This window comes from Ornithorhynchus anatinus, chromosome 14 (assembly GCF_004115215.2).
Source record: "Ornithorhynchus anatinus isolate Pmale09 chromosome 14, mOrnAna1.pri.v4, whole genome shotgun sequence".
In the NCBI taxonomy this organism is placed as follows: domain Eukaryota; kingdom Metazoa; phylum Chordata; class Mammalia; order Monotremata; family Ornithorhynchidae; genus Ornithorhynchus; species Ornithorhynchus anatinus.
This window is the reverse complement of record NC_041741.1, coordinates 44,715,765-44,743,728: the sequence shown is the minus strand read 5'-3', so window position 1 is coordinate 44,743,728 and position 27,964 is coordinate 44,715,765. Positions and strand designations below refer to the sequence as shown.

General features: G+C 53.1%; 2 protein-coding genes across 2 annotated transcripts; one reads left to right on the top strand and one right to left on the bottom strand.

Annotated features, from left to right (window-relative positions):
- The first annotated feature begins 27 nt into the window (after positions 1–27).
- Positions 28–19,903, top strand: ANKRD54 (ankyrin repeat domain 54). Its single transcript, XM_029079352.2, has 8 exons — positions 28–334; positions 3,557–3,604; positions 13,127–13,225; positions 15,969–16,040; positions 16,543–16,590; positions 16,668–16,792; positions 17,172–17,279; positions 18,473–19,903. Exons 1-8 carry the CDS (start codon positions 28–30, stop codon positions 18,545–18,547), a joined length of 882 nt encoding a protein of 293 aa, XP_028935185.1. The 3' UTR covers positions 18,548–19,903.
- Positions 18,923–27,089, bottom strand: GALR3 (galanin receptor 3). Its single transcript, XM_039914044.1, is given in 3 exon segments — positions 18,923–19,148; positions 24,156–24,755; positions 26,786–27,089. Coding segments are annotated over 3 exon segments (1,113 nt in total). The 5' UTR covers positions 27,073–27,089.
- Positions 27,090–27,964: the final 875 nt, after the last annotated feature.

Below are 27,964 nucleotides of genomic sequence, written 5' to 3'. Positions count from 1 at the left end.
GGGCGGCGGGGTCCGGGCGGCGTTGCCATGGCAGCGGCGGGCGGAGGGGCGGGCGAGCGGCGGTCGGGCCGCCGCAGCCCGGACGGGGCACGGCCCGCGGCCCCGCGGCAGCCCCCCGAGGCCCCCGAGCTCCTCCAGCCTCCCGCCTTCTCCTTCGCGGGGCTCGGGGCGGCGCCCCCTCTGCCTCTGCCTCTGCCTCTGCCCCCGCCCCCGCCCCGCTCCCTCCACCTCCTCTGGCAGCGGGACGAGCTGCGCGGAAAGATGCCCCCGGCGCGCCTGAAGAGGGCCGCCAGACCCCACCGCACCCTCGGGCCCCTGGGCAAGGACGTCCACGGTGAGGGCCCCGCCACTTCTTGGGGGAAACTGAGGCACCGGGGGAGATCTTGAGAGAAGCTGAGGCACTGGAGAGATCTTGGGGGAAACTGAGGCACTGGGGAGATCTTGGGGGAAACGGAGGCACGGGGGAGATCTAGGGGGAAACTGAGGCACGGGAGAGATCTTGGAGGAGACTGAGGCACTGGGGAGATCTTGGGAGAAACGCACTGGAGAGATCTGGGAGGAAACTGAGGCACGGGGAGATCTTGGGGGACACCGAGGCACTAGAGAGATCTTAGGAGAAACCGAGGCACTGGGGAGATCTTGGGGGAAACTGAGGCACTGGAGCGATCTTGGGGGAAACCGAGGCACTGGAGAGATCTTGGAGGAAACTGAGGCACGGGGAGATCTTGGGGAACACTGAGGCACTAGAGCGATCTTGGGGGAAACTGAGGCACTGGAGAGATCTTGGAGGAAACTGAGGCACTGGGGAGATCTTGGGGGGAACTGAGGCACTGGAGAGATCTGGGAGGAAACTGAGGCACGGGGGAGATCTTGGGGGACACCAAGGCACTAGAGAGATCTTAGGGAAAACTGAGGCACCGGGGACATAACCGGGAAACTGAGGCACTGGAGATCTTGTGGGAAACTGAGGCACTAGAGAGATATTGGGGGAAACAGGCACTAGAGAGATCTTGGGGGAAACTGAGGCCCCAGGGAGATCCCGGTGAAACTGAGGCCCCAGGGAGATCCTGGTGAAACTGAGGCACCGGAGACATACCGGGAAACTGAGACACTGGAGAGATCTTGGGGAAAACCGAGGCACCGGAGACAGCCCAGAGAAACTGAGGCCCTGGAGAGATCTTGGGGGAAGCTGAGGCACCAGAGACAGCCCAGAGAAGCTGAGGCACCAGAGAGATCTTAGGGGAAACTGAGGCACCGGAGAGATCTTAGGGAAACTTAGGCCCCGGGGAGATCCCGGGGAAACAGACACTGGAGACAGCCCGGGGAAACTGAGGCCCCAAGGAGATCCCGGCAAAACTGAGGTACCGGAGATATCCCGGGGAAACTGAAGCACTGGGGGAGACCCCAGGGATACTGAGGCACTAGAGACATCCCGGGGAAACAGGCACCGGAGAAGAGATCTTGGGGGAAATTGAGGCACCAGAGATCTTTCCCGAGGAGGACTCCAGGGGCGGGCAGGGGGAAGGGGACCCTAAAACACAGGTGAGATCCAGATCTTGAATTAGTGGGCAAAGAATGTGTCCATTTATTACTAATAAATAATTGTGGTATTTGTAAAGTGCTATGAGCCAGGCACTGTGCTAAGCACTGGGAAGCAGCATGGCTTAATTGGAAAGAGCCCGGGCTTGGAAGTCAGAGGACGTGGGTTCTAATCTTGGCTCCGCCACTTATCTCTGTGTGAACTTGACCAAGTCACTTCACTTCTCCGCCTCAGTGACCTCCTCTGTAACTTGGGGCTTAAAAGTGTGAGCCCCATGTGGGACAATCTGCTTACCTTATATCTACCCCAGTGCTTAGAACAGTGCTTGGCACATAATAAGCGCTTAACAAATACCGTAATTATTATTATGCAACAGTCGGGTTGGATCCAGTCCCTGTCCCACATGGGGCTCACAGTCTCCCCGTTTTGCAGATGAGATCGCTGAGGCACAGAGAAGTGAAGCGGCTTGCCCGAGGTCACCCAGCAGACAAGTGGCAGACTCAGGATTAGAACCCCCATCCTTTGACTCCCAAGCCCGTGCTCTTGCCACTAAACCACACTGCTTCTCTACTTCTTTATTTGTATTGATTATTGTTACATTGTACTCTCACAAGAGCTTAGTACAGTGCTTTGCACACAGTAAGCGCTCAGTAAAATACAGTTAAGTGAGTGAAAGAGCACGGGCCTGGGAGGCAGAAGGTCCTGGGTTCTAATCCCCGCTCCGCCAGTTGTCTGCTGTGTGACCCTGGGCAAACCGCTTCACATCCCTGGCCCTCACTTCTCTCACCTGTACAATGGGGATGAAGACCCTGAGGCCCTTGTGGGACGGGGACTGGGTCGAACCTGATTAACTTGTATCTACCCCAGCGCATAGTAGAGTGCCTGGCACTTAGGAAGTGCTTGACAAATACCGTTTTAAAAAAAGGGGGGAAGTGAAGCACTGAAAGCTCTCTTAGGAGAATCCGTGGGATCGTAGGAATCCCGAGGAAAAATCCGTAAGAGATCCCTGCGGGTCTGGGGGGGAAACTGAGAACCAAGACATCTACTGAGGGAGGGCCCTGGGAAACTGAAGCCTAGGAGAATTCGAGAACATCTTTGGAGAATCGGGAGTTGGGGGGATCCAGAGGTTTAAAGCCCCGTAGAAATGGTCCCCCTACCCACATCCGTCCTGCAATGGTGCCTCTCCCAGCCCCTTTACCTTCTGCAGACTAACTCTTTGCCTTCCCTTCCAGTTCATATTTTTCTCCAGTTTCCTTCAGGGTCCAGAGAGTAGCCCTCAGTTTGGATCGTATTGATCGTTTGCTTGTCCCCAGGCATCTGCCTCTGGACGTGATCTCAGAGCTTCCTGAGAGCTCACCCCCTCCAAGAAGCCTTCCCAGACTGAGCTTCCCCTTTCCCTCTGCTCCCTCCCTACTCCCCCTTCACCTCCCCTCAGCTAAGCCCCCTTTTCCCCCTTTCCCTCTGCTCCTCCCCCTCCCCTCAGCACTGTGCTCATTTGTATATATTTTATTACCCTACTTATTTTGTTAATGAGGTTTCCATCCCCTTGATTCTATTTATCGTGATTAAGTTGTCTTGTTTTTGTCCGTCTGTCTCCCCCGATTAGACCGTGAGCCCATCAGTGGGCAGGGATTGTCTCTATCTGTTGCCGAATTGTCCATTCCAAGCGCTTAGTACAGTGCTCTGCACATAGTAAGCGGTAAGCGCTCAATAAATACTATTGAATGACCAGGAACTTGGGTAGTTTTTTTTGGATCAGACAGAGGGGCAGAGGGTGACAGTGTCGGGGAGGAAACATTTCAAGTTTTTCCTTGAAAAACTTCAACATTTCCTTCAACATTACAAGTCGCCAGGGGAAACCTGTCGTTCTCTCTGATGGGGCTCCTGGGGTGATGTTGAAATGTGGCTCTTCGGCTTCTCGTGAGACTGGGGAGGAGGTCAAATAAGAGACCGACTGTCTTTATACCTTCTCTATCTAGGCCATTTCTGTAACACTTGCCCTCTGTCTCTCTACAGCTCTGAAAAGGTTGAGAGAGGCTGCCAATGCAAATGACTTAGAAACAGGTAAGACTTCGCAGTGGCGACGTGGAAGAGCAACTGAACAGAAGGCTTTACTGGGGAGGAAGAATTGAAAGTCCCTATACTACTCTACTACTGGTTTTTTAAAAATGCTTATTTATTAAGTGCTTTCTATGCATCAGGCACTGCTCTAAGCACTGGGATAGATACAAGCTAATCCATGTCCCACGTGGGGCTCACGGTCTTCATCCCCATTTTGCAGATGAGCAGCTGAGGCACAGAGAGGTGAGGTGACGTGACTTGCCCAAGGCCACATAGGCAAATGGTGGGGCCAGAATTAGAATTAGAACCCAGGTCTTTGTGACTCCCAGGCCCAGGCTCTATCCACTAAACCCTGCTCCTTCTCCCCCATTTAGACTATGAGCCCGTTACTGGGCAGGGATGGTCTCTATCTGTTGTTGCCCAATTGTGCATCCCAAGCGCTTAGTACAGTGCTCTGCACATAGTGCTCAATAAATACTATTGAATAAATAAATTTATATTAGGGTAGGAGAGAAGAATGCAAATTATATTCATTGGCTTGCTACTTCCAGGAGCAAAAGGCACGCTTTGTGGATTTCTAATTTGGATTTATGTGCTGGGCAGCTAGGAAACAACTCACATTTTCTCTATTTGTCTCTTCACGTATTTCTGTGTTGGAAACACAACCAAAGCAGTCCCCAGCAGCTTCAGCCGTTTTTCAGTGTATCGAGGTAGCGCAAATTATCCAAATTCTGGATTTGTCCGGGGGGCTGGAGGCAGGGCCTGTGGAAACGGTTGGTTCAAGAGAGAATTTTAGTTTGAGCTGGAAAATTTTTTTTCATCCGTCCATACAGCAGTGATTATATTTGCCTGGCACCTTAATTCAAACACAAAGGTTTATAGGCACGATATCTGATGCCCAGAATAATTATCCCTATTCTGGGGAGCAGGGGCCTTCCAGAGTCTAAGGTGTGGTTTCCTGGGAGAGAGGAAGGGAAGAGGGCAAAACACTGTTATCTGTCTTTGGCAGAGATGAAAGTGACCCGTCAGTCTCTCCCTTGGTTGAAGGCAGTACCATCCCCAATGAGACTTTGAACTCACGATGGAAAAATTATTTTGCCCCGTTACCAGACACCAGAAACTATCAAAGTTCTGCAAAAGGGAATACAAGACAGGCACCCTGGGTGGTTATTATTATTATTATTACTACTAATAATAGTATTTATTGGGAGCTTAATTGGTTCTAAGCGTTATTGTGCTAAAGCTCTTACTACGCGTCAAGCACTGGAGTAGATGCAAGATCATCAGTCGAACACAGTCCCTTTCCCACATGGGGCTCGCAGTCTCTAAAATCCCCATTTCAGAGACGAGGAAACTTGAGGCACAGAGAAGTGAAGTGGCTTGCCCAAGATCACACAGCAGACAAGTGGCAGAGCTGGAAATAGAACCCAGGGTTTTGCTACTTACAGCTCAGATGTATGTAGGCATTTATGGTTGGCTTTTCGGGGGTAATATCACCCGCTGGCTTCTTTACCAACTTTTAAGATGTCAGCATTCACAGTAGCTTAAAGGCCACCTTAATGATTTACAGGATGATGGACAGCACAGTGGAATGATTAAGATAAATGTTTGTTTGGTTACCACCGAAAGAGTTGTAGAAGAAGATTTAGTATTTTAGCACCCAGTGGGAGTAAATCACTGTACTAAGCTCTTGGGAAATACACGACACCAAATGACACATTCCCTACCAGAAAGGAATTTACCTTCTAAAGGGGGGAGCAGACATGAAAATATTTACAGGTGTAGTCGACAAAGGAAATAATCGAATGTTTAGTTGAATAGCATATATACAAGGCTGTCCAAGGTGGGTAAATAAGTACGGAACTGCTGGAGATTGTTGGTAGGTCTGTGCAACTTGAAGTGCTGGGAACTAATCGAGGGGGGGAAAAACGATGGTATTTGTTAAGCGCTTTACTCTGTGTCAGGAACTGTTAAGCACTGGGGTAGATACAAGCTATCAAATTAGACACAGTCCCTGTCCCACATGGGGCCCACAGTCTTAATCTCCATTTTACTGATGAGGTCCCTGAGAAATGAAGTGACTTGCACAAGGTCCCACAGCAGACAAGTGGTGGAGAGGGGATTAGAACCCAGACCTTTCTGACTCCCAGACCCGCTCTCTAGCCGCGATGGCTGAGATGTGTCAGACTGGTTTAGAATAAACGAAGTAGAATTCATCTCAGTCTACCATATTTAAAATGACTTTAAAACCTTTGGCAAATGAGTTCTGGCGTTTACCTTAGTTGGTACGAGACCGAAACTGCAGCCAACTCTCACGGGCCTGGTAGTCCGAAGGTCATGAGGGCTAATCCCGGCTCCACCACCTGTCTGCTGGGTGACCTTGGGCAAGCCACTTAATTTATCTGTGCTTCAGTTACCTGTAAAATGGGGGATGAAACTGTGAGCCCCATGAAGGACATGGAGTGTGTCCAACCCTATTTGGTCATATCCCTCCCAGCGCTTAGTGCAGTGCTTGGCACATGGTCAGCACTCAACAAATGCCATTATTATTATTAATTTTCTGTGGAGATGGGGGCTAGGGAAAGCGCAGGTAACAAAAATCTACCTGGATTTTAGAGATGCAATCAATCCTTAATTCTCTTTGATTGTGGGGAAACTCAAGTGAAGGCCAAGCAGCCCAACGGAAAGAGCATGGTCCTCGGAATCAGGAGACCCGAGTTTGAGTCCTACCTTCGCCACTTGCCTGCTGTGTGACCTTGGACAAGTGACTTAACTTCTCTGGGCCTCAGTTTCCTCCTCTGTACGAGAATAAAATTATCTCTCCCTCTTCCATAGTATGTGACAGGCCCAAGGTCTGATTTAATTATCTTCTATCTAGCCTATTGCTTAGCATAGTGCTTGGTATTATTCTTCTTATAACTACAGGGATGCAAAAATCCCACTTTAGCCAACCGTTCCAACTTTCTCCCCTGCCAAGCCTTTGCCCAGAGCTGGTCCACGTGGATCCAATTGGGAAGGTTTAGGTTGTATTTCCTCACTGGACAAAGAGATAAATGAGCATTGAAATATCTGAGACCGAGAGGAGGATGGAAGAAAGGAAGCAAGAGACGTGGATAATCCACGCGCTGAATGCTCAGCCTCGGAATAATTGAGAGTTGTCTGTTTCTCGAGTGGCTTCGCCCAGAGCCATTTCAGAAACTGAGTCGTGTGCTTCCTGCCAGAAATAATTGGGTTAAAAAAGGGCTTTGAAGTCTCGTAGATTCAGGAAGCAGCAGTGTCGGTGAGTTTGGGGGTGGGGGGTTTTTGGCAACAGAAACTTTTCCCCCCACTATTGCGATCACCAGTGTGAAAGTGTTGAATGCTTTCAAAATATATCTCAGGACTGGGCAGTGTAGAAGTTGAATTCAGTGGACCTGGTCCAGGCCCGCTAACAATTTAAAATCTAAAACTGGTAACTCAAACTGCGGGAAAAGGTGAGAAGTGGAAATAGCAGAGACTTAGACCCATGGGAACTTGGAACCTGTGTAATAACAATAATAATGATAGTGATGATTGTTAAGCTCCTGATATGTAGAGGAGCCTAGGGGATAGAGCGTGGACCTGGGTTCTAATCCCAGCTCCGCCGCTTGTCTGCTGTATGACCCTGGGCAAGTTACTGTGTCAAACACTGCTCTAAGGGCTGGGATGGATACAAGTTAATCAGGTTAGACACAGTCCCTGTCCCACCTGGAGCTCATTTGTAAAATGGGGATTAAGACTGAGATCCTCATGTGGGACAGGGGCTGTGTCCAGCCCGATTTGCTTATATCCACCCCAGCGCTTAGTACAGTGTCTGGCATGTAGTAAGCACTTAACAAATACCCCAATCATTATTTATTATTACTGTTGTTATAAACTCACTTCAGCAACTGTTAGATTTGGCAAATGAAACAGCATTGCGTAGTGGAACGAACATGGGCCTGGGAGTCAGGGGCCCTGGGTTCTAATCCCGACTCTGCCCCTTGCCTGCTGCGTGACCTTGGACAAGTGACTTAACTTCTCTGGGCCTCTGTTTCCTCCTCTGTAAAGTGGGGATTCAACACCTATTCTCCCTTCTACTTAGGTTGTGAGTCCCATTTGGGACGAGGACTGTATATGATTAACTTGTATCTACTCCAGCACTTAGAATGCTAGACACGTAATAAGATTTTAACAAATACCATAATTATTATAATTATGGGCAAGTAGGTTTGGGATTCTGTCAAGCACGATATCCAAGGGCCAAAAGTAGAGGAAGGCCGCTGTAAGTTTGGAGAACTCACAGAAGGACAGAAATAGGGAAGCGGCGTGGTCTAGTGGATAGAACACAGGCCTGGGAGGAAAATGGTTCTCATCCCGACTCTGCCACTTGTCTTCTGTGTGGCCCTGGGCAAGTCACTTCACTTCTCTGGGCCTTAGTTCCCTCATCTGTAAAAAGGGGAGAAGGACTGCGAGCCCCATGGGGGACAGGGACCTGATTAACTTGTATCTACTCCAGCCCTTAGAACAATGTTTGGCACAGAACAAGTGCTTAACAACGACATAATTATTATTATTATTATATGAAATGTGTCCAACTAAATTAGCTTGTATCTATCCCGGCAGTTAGTACAGTGCCTGGTTAATAGTAAGTGCTTAAGAAGTAATCATTAAAAAAAAAAAAAGACCCTGAGGGTTGGTCATTGGCAAATACAGTTTCCATCTCATAAAAGGGGAAAATCATTCCCCTGGCTATTATTACTAATAATGGTATTTGTTAAGTGCTTACTATGTTCCAAACACTGTTCTAAGCACTGGGGTAGATACGAGGTAATCAGGTTGTCCCATGTGGGACTCGCAGTCTTAATCTTCATTTGACAGATGGGGTAACTGAGGCACAGAGAAGTTAAGTGGCTTGCCCAAGGTCATACAGCAGACAAGTGGCCGAGCTGGGATTAGAACCCACGACCTCTGACTCCAAAACCTGGGCTCTTTCCACTGAGCTATGCTGCTTCTCTGAGCCAGGGAACCGTCTGCTCAGCCTCAGTAATTTGGGAGGAAATAGAAGGGTCTGGAGTCTAATCCCAGGTCTGCCGCTTGTCTTCTGTGTGACCTTGGGCAAGTCACTTCACTCCCCTGAGCCTCAGTTACCTCATCTGTCAAATGGGTATTAAAACTGTGAGCTCTAAGTGGGACCGGGACTAAGTCCAACCCGATTACCTTGTACCAGAGAAGCAGCGTGGCTTAGTGGAAAGAGCACAGGTTTGGGAGTCCTAATCCCAGCTCTGCCACTCGTCTGCTGTGTGACCTTGGGCAAGCCACTTCACTTCTCTGGGGCTCAGTTACCTCATCTGTAAAATGGTGATGAAGACTGTGAGCCCTACGTCGGACAACCTGATTACCTTGTATCTACCCCAGTGCCTAGAACAGTGTTTGGCACATAGCATTTAACAAATGCCATCATCGTTAGTATTATTACCTACCTCAGCGCCTAGTAGGGTGCCTGGTACATAGTAAATCCTTCACAAATGCCATAGAAAAACAAAAAACCGAGAAAATTAAGCATTTGCCACCGTGTGGAAGAACGGCAGTTACCTGGGGACCTAACCCACGTGGCTTTGTGGAGAGGAAATTTGCCAGACAAATTTCATTTCCTTTCCTGATAGAACGGCAGACCACAGAGTCAGGCGATGCGGAAGACTTTTGATTTGTTAGCACGTGCGAGCTGCGTTGGCCAGCAGGCAAAGGGAGTGGTGTTGCCCGTGCTCACGGCTCCCTTTGGGCAGGGGGCCATCGGCTCGTAAGACCCGCCCGAAGCGGGGGCCGTGACTGGGTGCCACACTTGGGGAAGTATTCCTCAGGGCTGTGGCGTGGCCTAGTGGATAGAGCACGGGCCTGGGAGTCAGGAGGACCTGAGTTCTAATCCTCGTTCCGCCACTTGTCTGATGTCTGACCTTGGGCATGTCACTTCGGTTCCCTGTGCCTCAGTACCTCATCTGTAAAATGGGGATTAAGACTGTGAGCCCCATGTGGGACGGCGACCGTGTCCAACCAGATTTGCTTGTATCTACCCCAGCGCTTAGTACAGTGCCTGGCACATAGTAAGTGCTTAACAAATTATTATTATTATCACACGTCTACCAACGCTACCAAGCACTTGCGAGAATATCAGTCAGCATTTTGCCCGTAGGTGACAATACTAGCGTGGCTCAGTGGAAAGAGCATGGGCTTGGGAGTCCGAGGTCATGGCTTCGAATCCCAGCTCCGCCGCTTGTCAGCTGTGTGACTGTGGGCAAGTCACTTAACTTCTCTGTGCCTCAGTTACCTCATCTGTAAAATGGGGATTAAGACTGTGAGCCTCACGTGGGACAACCTGATTACCCTGTATCTACCCCAGTGCTTAAAACAATTCTTGGCACATAAAAAGTGCCTAACAAACACCATCATCTTCATCATCATAGAGCCCAGGCCTGGGAATCAGAGGGACCTGGGCTCCATTCCTCACTCTTTCACTCGTCTGCTGTGACATTGGGCAAGTCACTTTACTTCTCTGGGCCTCATCTGTAAAATGGGGATGAAGACTGCGAGCTCCATGTGGAACATGGACTGTGACCTTCCTGGTTAGCCAGTATCTACCCCAGTGCTTAGTACAGGGTCTGACACATAGTGCTTAAAAAGACACCATAAAGAGAAGTTTAGGTTGAAGGTTGGATGGAGGGGAAGTTGAAACTGGTGGTCACTATTGGAATGATCTAGGGATTCCCACCATCCGGGCCATCCCATCCCCCATTGGCATGGATAATGAGGAACTGGCTGAAAACCTTCCCAGAATGGGTCATCCCATGCCCGGGACTCAAGCTCCTTGGCCAGCGGAGGGGCCTGGCGGAAAAACATTTTAGGATCTGAGCAAAAATCAGCCCGGAGGTCGGAAGGGGGGGAATGGGGAGCGGGGAGACTTGGGTGGTTTGATGTTTAAGTGAAGGAGCCAAATAAGGTCTAAGTTATTTTAGTATTTCAACAGCATTGGCTCAGACTGACTGCGGAGGAAGTGGTAAATCCCCAGACCTGTATGTCTCATCGAGTAAGAGTCGAACTTTCAAACCTGAGCGTTTTCTTCCTCTTCACCGGTCGATGGGTTCGGTTCAGGCTGCGGCGGCTGTGGCGAGACCAGCTGCCTGATCGATCTCCCCTTCCCCTGTCAGGGGAAACCACTTGGGTGGGCAGCTCTGGCCGCCAGCCTACGCGTAACAAATAAGTAATTATGGTATTTATTAAGGGCTTACTCTGTGTCAGGCACTGTACTAACTGCTGGGGTGGTTACAAGCAAATACGGTTGGACGCAGTCCATGTCTCACGTGGAGCTCACCGTCTCAGTCCCTCAGTTAACAAAAGAGAAGCAGCGTGGCTTAGTGGAAAGAGCCCAGGCTTTGGAGTCGGAGATCATGGCTTCTAATCCTGGCTCCACCACTTGTCAGCTGGGTGACTTTGGGCAAGTCACTTCACTTCTCTAGGCCTCAGTTCCCTCATCTGTAAAATGGGGGGGGGGGGGTTAAGACAATGAGCCCCACGTGGAACAACCTGATTCCTTGTATATGTACCCCAGTGCTTAGGACAGTGCTTGGCACATAGTAAGCGCTTAACAAAACCAATATTATTATTATTATGAGGGAACTGAAGCCCAGAGAAGTGAGGTGACTTACCCAAGGTCACACAGCAGACAAGTGGCAGAGGCAGCGGGCATAGTTAGTTGTTTGGCGAGGAGCAGCGTGGCCTAGTAGTAGCTAGAGCATGGGTCTAGAAGTCAGAAGGACCTGGGTTCTAATGCCGGCTCCGCTACTTGTCTGCTGGGTGTGGGCAAGTCACTTCACTTCTCTGGGCCTCAGTTCCCTCATCTGTAAAATGGGGATTAAAAGGTAGCACCGAGACTGCATCCAACCCAATTTGCTCGTATCCACCCCAGCACTTAGTACACTGGCTGGGACATAATAAGCACTAAACAAATCAGTCATTGAATAGCATTTATTGAGCCCTTATCGTGTGCAGAGCACTGTACTAAGCGCTTGCGAGAGTACAGTATGACAGTGTAACCGACACATTCCCTGCCCAAAACAAGCTCACAGTCTAGTTATTATTTTTGTCTCCTCCTGAGCTGGCTCCAAACCCATTGCCCGAGAAGCCCGTTTTGACCAGCTCTGACTTGCGTTGACTTGACAACTTCAGCTAATCGAGCCGAACGCAAATCTGCTCAATCCACTTGATTTAGAGGGGACCCAGAGGGTTTGACTCACTTATCTGTCATCCGTTAGAAGCTGGCTTGGATCCAGAGGCCTGATACCCCCTGTCCCCTACCCTCCATACACTAGATAAGTCAAGGACAGTGCCTCTCCTGATCAACAACAATAATAACAGTAATAGTGATGGTATTTGTTAAGCGCTTACAGTGTGGCAAGCACTGTTCTAAGCGCTGGGGTAGATACAAGGTTAAGTCCCATGTGGGGCTCACAGTCTAAGTAAAAGGAAGAACCGTAAACTCGTCTCTAGACTGTTAGCTCATTGTGGGCAGGGAACATGTCTGCTTATTTTTATTGTGTACTCTCCCAAGCGCTTAGTCGAGTGCTCTGCACATAGTAAGCGCTCAATAAATGCAATTGAATAAATACAATTGAATCAATAAATCCCCATTTTCTGCAGGAGGAAACTGAGGCACAGAGAACTGAAGTGACTTACCCAGGGTCTTACAGTGGACAAGAGATGGAGCAGGGATTAGAACCCAAGCCTTCTGACTCTCAGGTCCTTGCTCTTTCTACTAGGTCACCCTGCTTCTCAAGGGACAAGATGAGCTTTCTCTGGGAGTGAAGAGAAGGGGAAAGAGGGCAGGGATTGTCATTGTTTATTGTCGTAATGTACATTCTCAAGCACTTAGTACAGTGCTATGCACACAGTTAAGTGCTTAATAAATATGATGGAAGGAATGAATGAATCCTGTTTGGAGCAGGTGAGGATGGTTATTCCAAAGAGGAAAAAATACAGTATATTTTTCCCCCCATCTCTGGCTGGAATTGCAGGGGGAGGAAGGGTGAGCTGATGCCCCTTTAAACTGTAAGCTCATTATGGGCAGGAAATGTACCTGTTTATTGTTCTATTGTACTCTCCCAAGCATTTAGTACAGTGCTCTGCACATAGGAAGCGCTCAATAAATAAACTGATGCCTTGCACTTGCAAATCTTAGATGGATCTGCTCCGTAGCCTTTGGGCCAGGACCGTCCAGGTTGGGGCTCCGTGGGCCTTTGCCCAGGGCAGGCCCAGGCTCCAGGGTTCCCTGCTGCGCACATCTACACACCCCTCAGCCTGAATTTGGGATGAATGTTTCAATTCGAGGTGAACCCACCCTTTCCCTGCCAGTTTCTTCCCCGGACATTTCCTCTCCTCCCCCTTCCCCGCTCCGGTCATCCCCTCCGCCTTCCCGGGGCCGGTGGGCAACCACTGCCGGGCTAACCCTCCCGTCTCCTCTCCTCCCGGTGATGCCAGTGCAGCAGGTCCTGGAGGATGGGGTGGACCCCTGCGCGGCTGACGATAAAGGCCGCACGGCCCTACACTTTGCCTCCTGCAACGGCAATGACCAGATCGGTGAGTGGCTGGATGGGGGACGGGGGGCGGGGAGAGGACATCCTGCCGGCCAGCCACGTGGCTGACGACGGCATTTCTGCCTGGGGCTTGGTCCTTCCTGGAGGCCACAGTCGCAGGACAGAGCACTGGAGAATCCAGGGTGTGTTCCTGAGTGCCCTGAGAAGGACCACATCCCCTCTTTGACCCCATTTATCCAACAGTTTTTTGGGAATGCTCCAACTGCTTCCTTTCTCCCTTCCTCCCTCCATCCCTCCTCACTTCTCTGCTTCCTCTTTCCTACCCATCATATCTCCCCTCAGCTAATTTCTCTCTCCTTTTCTCTCCTTCACTGCTTCCTCTCTTCCTTCTGTTGCTTCCTCCCTCCCCTTTGCTGTTTCCACTCTTCCTCCTTTCCCCTCTCCTCCCCACTGCTTCCTTTTTCCCTCCCTTCCCCTCTCCCCTCCATTCCTTCCACTTTCCCTCTCTTCTCTCCTTCCTCTCTCCGTCTCTTCTCTCCTCTGCTTTCTCTCCCTCTCTTCTCTCCTCTTTCTTTTCTCTTTCCTTCTCTTCTGTCCTCTGCTTTCTCTCTCCCTCTCTTCTGTCCTCTGCTTTCTCTCTCCCTCTCTTCTCTCCTCTGCTTTCTCTCTCCCTCTCTACTCTCCTCTGCTTCCTCTCTCCCTCTCTTCTCTCCTCTGCTTCCTCTCTCCCTCTCTTCTGCTTCCTCTCTCCCTCTCTTCTGCTTCCTCTCTCCCTCTCTTCTCTCCTCTGCTTCCTCTCTCCCTCTCTTCTCTCTCCTGCCTCCTCTCCCTTCCCCTCTCTCCTCCACTGCGTCTTCTCTCCCTCTCCCCTTCCCTTCCGCTCTCCCCTCTACTGCTTGTTCTCCCCATCTCCCTTCTGCTGCTTCCTGCCCCCCTCCCTTCCCCCTCCACTGCTTCCTCTCTCCCTCTCACCCCTTCTCCTTCTCCCTCTCTCCTTGCTTCCATCCCAGATGAGTTATGAGGCTGAGTGAGAGAATGGCTGTAGAGCACTTTCAGTTTTCAACGAAAAACAGTGTGTCAGTGTGAGATGGTGAGAGCTCCTCTTCTGACCAGGAACAGCTATTCCCCAAGCCCTCTTCCCGGCTCTGCCCCCATCAAGCACGAAAAGGACGCATCGCAGTTCCCGGTGCTAATGGCTTTGTGGTCACTCAGCAAGGGGCCCACCATCCTACCGCCGTCACACTCCTCTAATTGACCCTGGAGGTCGAACCTTAGTCAATAAATCAACGGCTCTCCCTTCCACCCCCTGCAAAGGATACAACATCGGTGACCATGCCAGAGGAGGAGCTCACGGTCAAATCAACATGGAGATCTTTAGGCCGAGTGAGCGATTCATTTATCTCGCTTATTCCACATTTCCTCCTAAATGAGATTTCTTTATCAGCTAAATACTTTTAGCTTTCTTTGGCCCTGTCTCTTCCTGCCTTCACAGGAAACGCCTAGTTCTCCCATCACTTGGCTGCCCACCCAAGTGGATCGATCTTCCTACATTAGCCGTCAGTCAACTCTCTCCATGTCCAGTCGATCAGTCGTGTTGATTGAGGGCTTACGGAGTGCAGAGCACTGTACTGCACGGTTGGAGAGTATAACAGAGTGTCCACAATGAGCTTACAGTCTAGAGGGGGAAACAGATGTTAATATGAATAAATTATGGCATAAGTGTGGTGGGGCTGAGGGAGGGGTGAATAAAAAGAGCAAATACAGTGCAAAGGCGATGCAGAAGAGAGTGGGGGAAGAGGAAATGTGGGCCTTATCGGGAGATGTGCCTTCAATAAGGCTTTGAAGGTGGGTAGAATGATCATCTAGAACGATCGTCTGTCAGATATGAAGAGGGAGAGCCTTGTGGGCGAGAGGTCATCGGCGAGTTAGCCAAAATCGAGGTACATTGAGTAGTTTGGCATGAGAGGAGCGAAGTGTGTGGGCTGGGTTGGAGTTGGAAATGTGAGGAAAGTAGCAAGTGGCACGTCCATTTTACCAGCATTCCCTAAAATTGAAGAGAGCTCCCCAATAATTTAAAATGTGGACTTATCTAGAGGCAAACGAAGCCCTTGGAGTATAAAACGGTACCATCCCTCCGTCCCACGACAACCCCCACAATCCCCCAGGGACTGGTGGTTGGGGAAAGCGTCCTAAATCCGGAGGGCAGCGTTCACTTTGAGAACAGGCTCAGAATAATAATAATAATGTTGGCATTTGTTAAGTGCTAACTCTGTGCCCAGCACTGTTCTAAGCGCCGGGGTAGATACAAGGTAAGCAGGTTGTCCCACGTGGGGCTCACAGTCTTAATCCCCATTTTACAGATGAAGTAACTGAGGCACCAAGAAGTTAAGTAGCTTGCCCAAAGTAACACAGCTGACAGGTGGCAGATCTGGGATTAGAACCCATGACCCCTGACTCCTAAACCCGTGCTCTTTCCACTGAGCCACGCTGAGTAGAGAGTGGGGGAAATGGAATTCAAGAAGTAGGAAGCTGGGGACTCCTTGTCTCTTTCCAAAGGCCCTATTTTTCTTCAAAGATATCCCACAATCCGCTGGCGCAGGTCAGCCCTCTCCCTGGCCCGCAGTCTCTCCAGGAACCTCGAACTGAGCTCGTACCAGCCCCCACTTTCTCAAGGGCCCCGAGGACTGGCTTTCACCAAACTCTTCCCTGCCCGGCTGGGTATGAGAGGCCTCAGAACTGCCAGAGAGAGGGCCACAACGGTTTCCGGTGGGATTTCTCTTTTCTAGTGCAACTGCTTCTGGATCACGGGGCCGATCCAAACCAGAGAGATGGGCTGGGGAACACGCCGCTACACTTGGGTAAGTGCCCGGAGGCGGGACAGGGGAGACCATTGCCTTCTGGTTGCTGTCTTGGGACTCCTCTCCTGCCCCTTCCCCTTAACCTCTGCCCCCAGGAATGGGAGTCCCCGGGACACGGGGTCAACCCTGTGGAGTGGGAGGACGGGCTCTCCTGAGGCCGGAGCCGCATCCTTAGGATGAAAGAGTCAGGAGTTGACCCCGAGGAAGGTTCTTTGACTTTGGCCCTCACCCCGGCTGTCCACGGGCTAGCCCTACCCTGCCAACCGTCTGGTATATATCAAGTGCCGGCCTGAGCGTGACACTGTGCCAGACGGTGCCCGGGGTGCATCAAAAGACACCATTCCTTCCCACTGCACGACTTGCATCTGGGAGTGAACTGGTGGGGGGAACCAAGGAAACAGCCGGGGTCGTCCGTCGGGTCCCCGGAAGAACGCGGGTCTTCCCTCCTGTGGGAGGTGATTTTTTTCCAAAGTTAACCGGTCCCACCTTCTTCCCTCTCCAGCCGCCTGTACCAACCACGTTCCGGTCATCACCACTCTGCTGAGAGGAGGTAACACCGTCCCCTTTCCCGGGACCCAGCCGCTTCCCCCGGACCCTTCCCCAACCGGCCCCTGTCTCCTCGCGCAGGCTCCCGCGTGGACGCCCTGGATCGGGCCGGCAGGACCCCGCTACACCTGGCCAAGTCCAAGCTGAACATCCTCCAGGAGGGACACTCACAGTGCCTGGAGGCCGTGCGGCTGGAGGTCAAACAGGTCAGTGAGACTCTTCTCTCCCGCACGGCCTCCAGTTCCCCCAGCTCTCCCAGCTCGCGGAGGGGGAGGGCAGGTTGCCCCAGACCAGCGTCCAGTGGGAAACCTTGGGCCACCCCAACACGGCGCTGGCCTGCCGGAGCAGCGACTTTGGAGGGACGGCCCCCTCGGCCGGCGTCGGACGCTCTTCCGGCCTCGAGGGCGCCAGTCTGGACTCTGCTTCCAGGAGCCGGGATTTCTGTGGGCCCTGGTTTCTCCCCTCACGGAGCCAGCCTCGCTCGTGCCACCCTCAGCCGCCACCCTCCCCATCCCTGGACCCCCTGCAGGCTTCCCGGGACCCCGCCTGCTGTCCCAGGCCCTCAGCCCCACCCCCTGTTTCCAGATTATCCAGATGTTGCGGGAATACCTGGACCGCCTGGGGCGGCATGAGCAACGAGAGAGGCTAGATGACCTGTGCACCCGCCTCCAGATGACCAGCACCAAAGAGCAGGTGTGTGTGTGTAGGATGGACAACATCCCCTGGTGCATTCTGGAAATGGGGACAACCACTCTAAAGACCTGGTAGGATGTGGCAATCCCTCTTGTAATTCAGATTTCACCATGTCCAACCTGATTTGCTCATATCCTCCCCAGTGCGTGGTTCGGTTCCTGGCACGTATTAAGCACTTAAACACCACGGTTATTCTTATTGTGATGGAGCCGGGGGTGGGTGCCTGGGTTGGTCGGACCAGTTGAGAACTTTGAGCTGGGTCCTGGTGGTCCCGCCCAAACCCCATCCCTGTGCGCACTGTTGGGGTCTCTCAAGAATTCAGTCCCCCTGTGGAAAGCCAAGCGTCGGCTGGGCTCCTCGGTCAGGGCCTAGTAGGGCACCTAGGACAACACACCACTCCCTCTGCTCTTCCGAGACGCCAGATAGAGGTGAGCTGGCAATAACGAGGACCCTGTGGGCAGGGAGAGGGCACGGGATGCTCTATTTATGCCAATGCTGGTGAGAAGCAGCGTGGCCCGTGGAAGGGGCATATGCCTGGGCCTTAGGTCCAAATCCTGACTCTGCCACTTACCTGTTACTTGTCCCTGAGCAAGCCACTTGACGTCTTTGTGCCTCAGTTTCCTCACCTGTAAAATGGGCATTAAATAATTACCTGTTCTCCCGAGAGACTGATCTTCACTTTAATTTCTCAGTTTTCTCATCTGTAAAATGGGGTGTCGATATCTGTTCTCCCTCCTCCTTATACTGTGAGCCCCACGTGAGATAGCGACTGTGTCTGGTCTACGTGTACTGTAATAATAATAATTATGGAATCTGTTAAGTGTTTAATATGTGCCAGGCACTGTACTAATCTATCCCAGCACTCAGTACAGTGCTTGGAACATAGGATTTTAAGACCATAGACTGTAGACTCCCCCTAGACTGTAAGCTCGTTGTGGGCAGGGAACATTTGTACCAATTCTGATATATTGTATTCTCATAAACGTTTAGTACAGTGCCCTGCACACAGTGAACGCTCAGTAAAATATGATTGATTGATCCTAATAACACAATTATTATTGTTATTACAGTGCTTGGCACATAGAAAGTGCTTAAATGTCACTATTATCATCATTAGTATCGTCTTCATCGGCTAGCCCCCCAGGACTCGGTCATGACTCCGAGGGCCTCGACTCTGGTTGTCTTTCTGACAGGTGGATGAAGTGACAGACCTCCTGGCCAGCTTCACCTCGCTCAGCCTGCAGATGCAGAAGATGGAGAAGAGGTAGCCGCAGTCTGAGAGGTCCCTCATCCATCTTCCCTGACCTCCCACAGACTCCCCCTCGCCTCCCCCGGCTGGACCTCCTCCCCTCGGGCAGAAAGGAGCAAAGTCTTCCTCAGCTCGAGCCCCTGTTGGGGCTACGTTTGGCTACCGGGGGCTCGTCTCCTCCCCCAGCCTGAGGGATTTGGCCTGTGGAGGGTCTCCCTCCCCTTTGATCTCGGCCTTTGCCAGCTCCCCACCAGGGTCTGCCGGTTTGGGGCGGCTGGAACTCTGCCTGGATTCTTTGGGGCGTCAGTGCTCCCCAGAGGACACGCTGATTCTGCTGGCCTTGTGCCTGGGGATGTCCCCAGCAAGCTGACTGCAGGACCAGTGTCCTCTGACATCACAGACTCTGGCAGCCTCCACGCCCCCCAAAGCAGCGGGGCAGAACCTTGTTCCCGGCAGCAGGGTGCGGGACCAGGGCGTTCCAGGTTAGCTCACTGCCCCTCCACTCCTTCCTTTCAGACTTCCCAGGACAGTGGCAAGTGGAGGTTGAGTAGGGCCGGTAGTTCTGTTCCGTCCCCGACTGCTGCCAGGGCCTGAGGCGTCCTCCTTTCACCGGCCCTTGGCTTTCAACGGGGTTGCAAACAGGTGGTTAGCGGGAAAGCCCAGAACAGGAGACACGGCGTTAGAGCGGGGCCAACTGCTCCAAACCTTTGCTTTCCCAGGCCGGTTGAGGGGGGTTGCTTGGGGAATTGGTGACACCTAGTAAGGGGCGAGAGTTCCCTGACCTTTTCCTTCAGGGACAGCTCCTAATAAACTGTCGGGCCCTTGCCGATGCTGCGTCCTTCCACTGGTGAGAGCCCAGCTAGAGAAATCTAGAGTCTTGGCCTGCTGCGTGAAGCGGAAGCACCGCAGTGGCCCGCTGGGGGGGGGGGGGGGGGGGGGTGTCTTTTCTCGCCTCAGTGGTCATCTCCCAGACTTGAGGTACGAGGAAGACCCCAGGCAAGAAAGCAGGGCAGGGGCCGGGCACCCCCTTCTTGCCTTTGTAAATCAGATTTGACTGCAAAAGAAACAGACTGCTTTTTCAGGTGATCAGTCCATAGCCCGTCCAGCCCCTTCCTCTCCCCTACTCTCTCCCCACAACTCCGAACTGAAAGTTCTCTCATTCTTTCTCTGGAGACGTGGCCCTCGGAGCCCCAGCGTCTGGCCGGGTGGACCTAGGCGGCCTGGCGTGCGTGTGTCGGGACCACGGTGCTGGGCCTGCCGGGAAAAACTGTCTGTGGCACCTGCGAAGTGGGGGAGGAGGTGGAGTCTGGTTTGGAGAGAAGGTGGGGGAAATGAGAGCAGGGACTGAGGGGAGCAATAAAGTGTTTACACAGAACCCGGGCTGCTGTGTGTTGAGGACGGATGTTGGGTGAGAGGGGATGGGGAGTCGAGGGCATCTCCCTCCTGGTCCCGTCCCCACCTGCTGCGCTTTCCAAAGATTCCCCGGCCCTTGCTTGGGACAGCCAGAGCGCAAGCGCTTAGTACGGTGCTCTGCACTCAGTAAGCGTTTAATAAATACGATTGAATGAATTAATGAACCAGTGCCAGCGAGGGCTAGGGTGGTTGGGGCACTGGCACCAGTGAATGAGAACCCACATAGGAAAGCGGCTTCCTTATTGGCAGAGGAGTGCCAGCTGGCAGAAAAAGAGTTCCCAGGCCAGTTCGGGGTCCCTGGGCACACCCTTTCTCCCTCTGGCTCAGTTTCACCGTCCTCCATCACGGGCAGCTTGGGGAAAAGAGACGAGACCCCTGACTCTGCTCCCGTCTGCTGCTTTGGTGGGGGAAATGGGAAGTTCCGGTCCACTCAGGGCCATGTCCGCTCAACAATCGATGTCCGACCTGGCTCAGTGCCCCCCAGGCCTTTCAGAGAAGGGTAATGTCAAGTGCGATTAGAGCACGTGGATCTGGTTGCAGGGCTCCCAGCAATGTCCCAATTCCCCATCTGATCAGTTCCAGGGTTCTGATTGACTCCTCTCCTCAGGCGCCACCCAACCCTGCCAGCCCCTTCTCCACTGGTCCTCTCCACCCCCTCCCCATCAGTGGAGGGTCATGTGGCCCAGGACCTTTCTGATAAAGTCAGGCAGTCAAGGTCACCATTTTACAGATGAGGTAACTGAGGCACAGAGAAGTGAAATGACTTGTCCAAGGTCACACAGCAGACTGGTGGAGCGGGGATTAGAACCCATGACCTGCTGACTTCCAGGCCGTGCTCTATCCACTATGCCTTCCTGTTGAGATCATCAAACCATGCCCCACTCAGCTTCCCAGATTGCTGCCCACTTCTTCTCATGAGGGCAGGGAGGAGAGGCTTTAGGCATTCAGATCCCCCACGAATCACTGGAACTTAGGATCCCCGACTAGCACCAGAACCAGCGGGTGGCCACCTGTACTCCCGATCCCGTCGATGGATTCTTAGAGGAGACTATTCGGGTCATAGTTCCCCCAGAGCCACTGGGCAAGCATGTTATTAGGAAGCCTGGGCTGATTCATTAATATTTATTTCCCCAAGTACAAAACATTAAGATGATGGATGATTTCCTTCCTACCTGGAGGTATGAGAGGGGTGACTGCGGCCCCGTTCTCCACTCGGGTGGGATTGTCTCCTCACGGGCAGAGAGTGGGAGGGGTCCTTGCCATCCTTTCTTTAATCCGGTCCAGGGTTCTGCCCACTTTGGACTCTGAATAACCGACGGTGGGCTGAGGGCCTGGGGCCCGGGAAGTCTGGGGTAGGGCTGGCCCGAACTGTCCCTGCCCTGTGTGGGGGAATGCACTTTTCCCCACACCAATCCTCTCACTCATTTGACTGCCCCGCCCCTTCCCGTTTGATCAGAACCAGGCAACTGAGCACAATAATAATAATTAAGTTGGTATTTGTTAAGCGCTTACTATGTGCAGAGCACTATTCGAAGCGCTGGGGTAGATACAGGGCAATCAGGTTGTCCCACGTGAGACTCAACAGTTAATCCCCATTTTACAGATGAGGTAACTGAGGCACAGAGAAGTTAAGTGACTTGCCCACAGTCACAATAGGGGAGGGGGACGAAAGTGGGGAAGGGGTGGCCAAATTGAGGAATTGGAACTGGGCTGGGGGGCAGCATCCACACTTTCCCTCCTCCGCCAATCCCTCCCTACCTCCAGAAGCCACCCAGACTCTTCTAGGGCCGCCCCCCAAGTCACATATCATTCAAGAATTCTTGATCTTCGGTGACCTTCCCAGGTGGCCCAAGATAAAGAGGTCCCATCACAAAAAAAAACCAGTTTCTACTCACAGGAAGATGGTCGATGACATTCTTGGAAAAAGGCAAGTTGAGATGGCTCAGTTAAGCTCTTATGGGGCATTCGGAGGGCTGTGAGTGCCAGGCAGCAGGTGTGCTTCATTATGCCGCTGGCAGTTAAGAAATGAAAAATCTCAGAGCCCTCTTTACCTTGGTCCCTTCCTATGTTGAGGCAGAAAGCATTCTGATGGACTCATTTCCAAAGGGCCCCCCTAACCGAGCCAGGGCTAGACAAGGAGAGGACAGAGACCAGGCAGAGTGAGTCTGGGGAATGGCACCCTTCCTTTTCTCTCCCCTGCCTCCCTGCCCACTTTGGTCCATCCGAGAGCCCAAAGATCCACCCAAACCACGTTATGGGCAAACCCCTCTTCCCCACTCTGTCGCATCTCCTCCCTCACTTCCTCTTTCCATCTGAAGTGCCCAGAGCTCTAAGGTGCTCTCCTTTGCTGGGATAACTGAGCCTCACCTGCTCCTCAGAGTCTTTCATTAATCATCACGTGGGGCCCGGAGCCGGGGCTGGTGATTGCAGCTTATTAATTTCCCTTCTCCAAGTCCTGTCGGTAACATGGCCAAAGTCAATTTGCAAAGTTAATTTACCACAGGCAGGCAACTGAGCCTGCTTCCCCTCACGCCATCTCCCCCACCTGACTCTCCCTCCTTGATCAACAGGGAGTGACTCTAGAGGGGAAGGTAAGGCTGGGGAGACACAAACCAAGCAGAGGGGCTTCCCCCAGGGAACAGAATCTGAGGGGGCTCCCCTGCCCCCCCGCCAGGTCGGTATAGCTGTTCCTAAGTCCCCTTGGAGGAGTGGCTGTGGAGAAGGCAGATGCAGTCCTCAGCACACAGCCGGTGCTTAATAAATACCATAAATAAAGCCATGATTAGGTAAGAGCCAGGGACAGCAAACAGCCTTGCCTAGTGGATAAAGCATGGACCTGGGAATCAGAAGGACCTGGGTTCTAATTCTGACTCCACCACTTGTCTGCTGTGTGACCTTGGGCAAGTCGCTTCATTTCTCTGGGCTTCAGTTCCCTCACCTGGAAAATGGGGATTAAGACTGTGAGCCTCATGTGAGACATGGACTGTGTCTGGCCTGATTACTTCGCATCTATTCCAGGGTTTAGAACAGTGTCTGGCACAGAGGAAGCTCTTAACAAAATACCATAAAAAAGGGGGCTTTTGGGTTGATCCAGGCAGGTGGGGTGACCCCTCTGACAGCAGCGAATCCAGGATCCAGGTAGCCCAGTGGCTGAGTCTCTGCCCTGGAGGAGCCTTCAGGCTTGTGGGAGAACCACTCTCCATCTGAGACAAGACAGGCACAAACAAGCCAGGTCTTTTCTGTTCCAGTACTTCGAGTAATGAGTAGCGTAAAAAACACAATAAATAAATGAGAAACAACAAGACCTAGTAAAAATACCACAGGCCTGGAGGTCAGGAAACCTGGGTTCCTATCCGGGCTCTGCCACTTGTCTGCTGTGATACTAATTGGGGTTTTTTTTTGTTTTTTGTATTTTTTTACAGTAGCCAGCTGCTCAGAGAAAGCATGAATCAGTCCCCCACCCCCAAGTGTGTGTGTGGGGTCAATCCCAACCCCCACCTTCACACCTGAATTTAACCCCTCAGGGGAAGTGGAGGACATACGATGGCTCAGCCCAGTCATTAGACATGAAGCTGTATCCATCTTTGCCCAGTGGTTGGGGAGGGTTGCCCACAGAAAGCTAATGATCCGGGGGGAGGGCGGGGACCCAGGGCCAGGGTGCCTTCAGCTCCTGGGGTGTCGGGATCCACCCCGGCCCCAGCAGGCAGGGGAGGCCGAGGCGATTTGGATGCCCCCACTGTTGGGAGAGCAGACGTCAGCTTTCTCCCTTTTGTATTCCCCCAAACCCAGGCCTGGGGGGTCAGGTGGAGGTGTGGGGACCAGAGACCCCTAACAGAAGGCTAGGGGGTGTGGGTACCTGTGATTCAACAGACGACTCGGGCTCACCCTTCCCTCTTGCTTCTCCCTCTCCCTCTTCAGGGAGTGGAGAACAGGTCTCCTGAGCCACCCTGTTCTCCCCCTAACATTCCCAGCCTTACCGCTAGTAAGTTCCTGGCTATGGCTAAGCCACAGCCAACTTCCCCCTGGCACCTCCAGAAGCCGCTGAGCTCCAAGGCCCGCCACCTGCCCTTGGCCCCGGGCCCACGACAGTGACACCAGTGTCCCCTGAGTCTGGCCTCCCTCCCCCAGGGCCGGGCCTCCCCTGACCGCCTCCCCCTCCAGGAACTAGGGGCCGCGGCCGGGCGGGGGGGTGTGCCAGGCGAGGCCGGGGGGGCGCAGCGTGGACACGGCGGGCCCCGGGGGCAGGTGGGAACAGGCAGGGGCAGAAGCGGAGGAAGCGCCGGCGGAAATGCTTGGACACCAGGGCGTAGACCAGGGGGTTGAGGCAGGAGTTGGCATAGGAGAGTCAGTGCGAGGCCAGGCGACAGGCGTAGGTGGCTGGGTTGAAGGGGAAGTGGCCGAACCAGAAGCAGAGGATGACCAGGTGATGGGGCAGCCAGCAGAGGCCGAACAGGGCGGCCACCACCACCAGCATCCGGCTCACCTTGCGCTTGGCCCGGCGGGCCACCGAGAGCCGGGCCACGGGGTCCACCGCAGTCCAGGGGAAGTGCAGGGTGCGGGCGTAGGCCAGAGTGACCACCGCCACGGGCAGCAGGTAGCCCACCACGAAGGTGAGGAGGTCCAGGACCTGGCGTTGCCGGTCCTCCCAGCCGGGCACGCACAGGGCCAGCCCGCGGAAGGGCACGGTCCGATAGTAGCTGAGGTACGGCCCGGCGAACAGCAGAGAAAAGAACCAGATGAGGCCGATGGCGGCCAGAGCATTCCGCGAGGTGCGCACATCCCGGGATCTCAGGGGGCAGTGGACAGCCGGGTACCTGGGGGGAAGGGGGAGGGGAGAGGGCAGAGGAGGGACATAGGAAACATTGGGTGCCACGTCTCTGCTGGCTCACACCCCGCTTCTGCCCATCAGGCCATCCATCAGTGGGATCTACTGAACGCTCCCTGCATGCATTTCACTGTATTGCTACTTATAATAATAATAACAATAATCATGATAATTGTGGTATTTATTAAGCACTTACTATGTCCCAGGCACTGTACTAAGCCCTGGGGCGTAGTGGATAGAGCCCAGGCCTGGGACTCAGAAGGTCATGGGTTCTAATCCCAGCTCCGCCATTTGTCTGCTGTGTGACCTTGGGCAAGTCACTTCACTTCTCTGGGCCTCAGTTCCTTCATCTGGAAAATGGGGATTGAGATTGTGAGCCCTATGTGGGACTGTGTCCAACCTGATTTGCTTGTATCCACCCCAGCGCTTAGTACAGTGTCTGACACATAGTAAGCGCTCAATAAATACAATTGAATGAATGAATGAAGCGATTTGCCCAAGTTCACGCAGCTGGCAAGTGGCAGAGCCAGGAGTAGAAGTAGGTCCTCTGACTTCCAGGCTGTGCTCTTTCCGCTGGGCCACTCTGTTTCTCTAAATGCTTGGACAAGTGCAATATAGCAAAAGGGCATCCGGATGCTTGGAGGAGCAAGGTGGCGACGGCCCTCTCGTCCTCCAGCTAAAGAATGTGACCTCCCTCCCCCCCCGACCGATATCCCACTGTCTCCCTCTCCATTTCCCTCTTCCCCTCTACCAGATTCTTGTCTACAACTTTATCCAAACCCCTCTTGAACATGCCCAGCTTTTTGTGGTAAGAAATTCCACATGCTTGCAATATGCTCTGACCCAATTATCATGGAAGATACCCCAGCATTTAGCTTTAAAAAATGTCATAATTATTGCTTCCCCCTGCGGTGGCTATTTGTTTGGTTTTGTGCCACTCTGGCCCTGCCCGGTCTGTGTTGGTGGGGAGGGCCATCTGAAGTCCGTCCCCAAAAGCCTCCCCAGGACCTCCCTCTGAGGGAAGAAGTTCTTCTTCGAGACCACGTTCAAGTAATAGGTCAGTGGGTGATTCCCTCATCCTGCCCCATCTGCCTGGTTCTTCCCTCGGGGCCTCCCCTCAGGGCCTCACCCCAGGGACCGGACCACGGGACCCCTGAAGCTGCTGAACACACTGGAAATTACCAGTGTTCCCCCAGTTCTTCCCCCTTCTCCTTCCGGTTTTGCCCCCCAGCCTTTGCCTTCCATGCCTGGCCTGAACCCTTCTCATTCCAGTTTGGGAATCCCTTTACCTTTACCTTTTCCTTGGCCTTGGCCCAGTTCATTTACTGAGCACTTACTGTGTGTACTTACTCACTGTACTTACCAGTGGAAAGAGCACGGGCTTTGGAGTCAGGGCTCATGAGTTCGAATCCCAGCTCTGCCACTTGTCGGCTGTGTGACTGTGGGCAAGTCACTTAACTTCTCTGTGCCTCAGTTCCCTCATCTGTAAAATGGGAATTGAGACTGTGAGCCCCACGTGGGACAACCTGATTCCCCTATGTCTACCCCAGCGCTTAGAACAGTGCTGGGCACATAGTAAGCGCTTAACAAATACCAACATCATCATTATTATTATTATTATTATTATTATTAACGCTTGGGAGAGTACAATACAACAATAAACGGACACATTCCCTGTCCACAACGAGCCTACAGTCTAGAAGAACTAGACTTCACCCGCCTTCACCCTCTCTCGCCTTCACTGCCCAAGGCTTAAAGAAGACCTTCAGTAGAAGGTGCTAAAGACCAAAGGAGAAGGAGTTGGCTGAAGCAGCAGAAGGGATCCAGGTCAGTCCTCAGGAAGAATCCCGGACAGTGAGAGTGGCAGGGCTTTGGAGTGGGGATCCGTGTCGGATGGTGGGAGCCGGGAGAGAGGGAAGATGGAATTTCTCTGCCAGTCTCCTGCTCCTCCTCCTCCCCTAGAGGCTGGAGGCGTGGAGGGGTCGGTGGTGGGGGGAGTGGATCAAGGGGCCCGGTTACCTGTCCACGGAGACGGCGGCTAGGGTGAAGCTGCTGGCGTACACGGTCAGATGGATTAGGAAGTGGACGGCTTTGCAGGTGGTGAAGCAGAGGTCGGCGACCGCCAGGTTGAGGATGAAGAGGTTGGTGGTGTTGCGCTTGCCCGGCCCATGGTGCCACAGGGCGGCCAGCACCAGCCCGTTGCCCAAGGTGCCCAGGAGAAAGATGAGGGAGAAGATCACGGGGACCATGATGCCCCCAGCCAGCACCTCGGGGGCCTCCAGGGACGTGTTCCAGCTACCGGGCATCTCACCGTCAGACGGGCAGGGCTGCCTGGGGGGAGGGCAGGGGAGAGACCCTCAGCCAGGGCCTCCCCGATCGTGTGAGACTGCCTTGGGGGGGGCTTCCCCCCTTCTGGATCTGCCCCCTGAGGTTCAGCTCCAGAGAGGGAGTTAGAGGGAGCACAATGGGGAGCCAGGCACGGGGTCCCGGTGACCACCTGCTCCCTTGGCTGCAGGGACATTGGGGTGGCAACAAGCTGGCAAGTGGCAGAGAGAAAGCTGGGGTCCACGAACCCTGCCAATATCCTCCCCTGGGCTCTGCTTCACCAACTGACAGTAGGGTGCCAAACGGAGACTTTGGTAGTGCTTGAAAGAGGGAGACGATTCTAATCCGAGCGCTTTGCCAGGCACCATGGGCATCCGGGCCATTCTAGGGAGAGCCAGCCCCATTTACCTCTGCCAGCCTCGGCCTGTCCCTTCTCTTCCCCAAGCTCCTTTCCCAAATCTCATAATCTCCTTGGGAATTCTTGCCCTTAATCTTAGTCTTCCTGGAACAGGGGGCTCCAGGGCGGGTGAGGGAAATGAGGTGCCTCAGGGGCAGCGGGATGGTTGCCCGGGCAGACAGAACAAAAGAAGACTCTCAAATGGGCAGCGACACCAGTCCCCCTCCTCCTTGCCTTCAGGGCCACCTCCTCACCCTGGCACCCCTCTCCCAGTTAATGGGGCGGGCAGGGGGCCTCTTCAAATGCCAGCCTGGGGGTGGTGCAGAGGAGGAGCAGGTGGACTCGGGCCAGAGCTTCCAGAGGCTTTCCCCCGCTGCCCGTGGAGAACACCCACCTTTAATGAAAGTGTGCGGGGAAGGATCAGAGGAGGAGCAGAGAGGATGGCTGACTCCGGGCCCAGCCGCTGAGGAGATGAT

Excerpts from the sequence above, each read along its gene's own strand:
- ANKRD54 (XM_029079352.2), top strand. The coding sequence starts at position 28 with ATGGCAGCGGCGGGCGGAGGGGCGGGCGAGCGGCGGTCGGGCCGCCGC. Across the intron at positions 13,226-15,968 it reads CAACGGCAATGACCAGATCG|TGCAACTGCTTCTGGATCAC; the intron begins GTGAGTGGCTGG and ends TCTCTTTTCTAG. Across the intron at positions 17,280-18,472 it reads TGACCAGCACCAAAGAGCAG|GTGGATGAAGTGACAGACCT; the intron begins GTGTGTGTGTGT and ends TCTTTCTGACAG.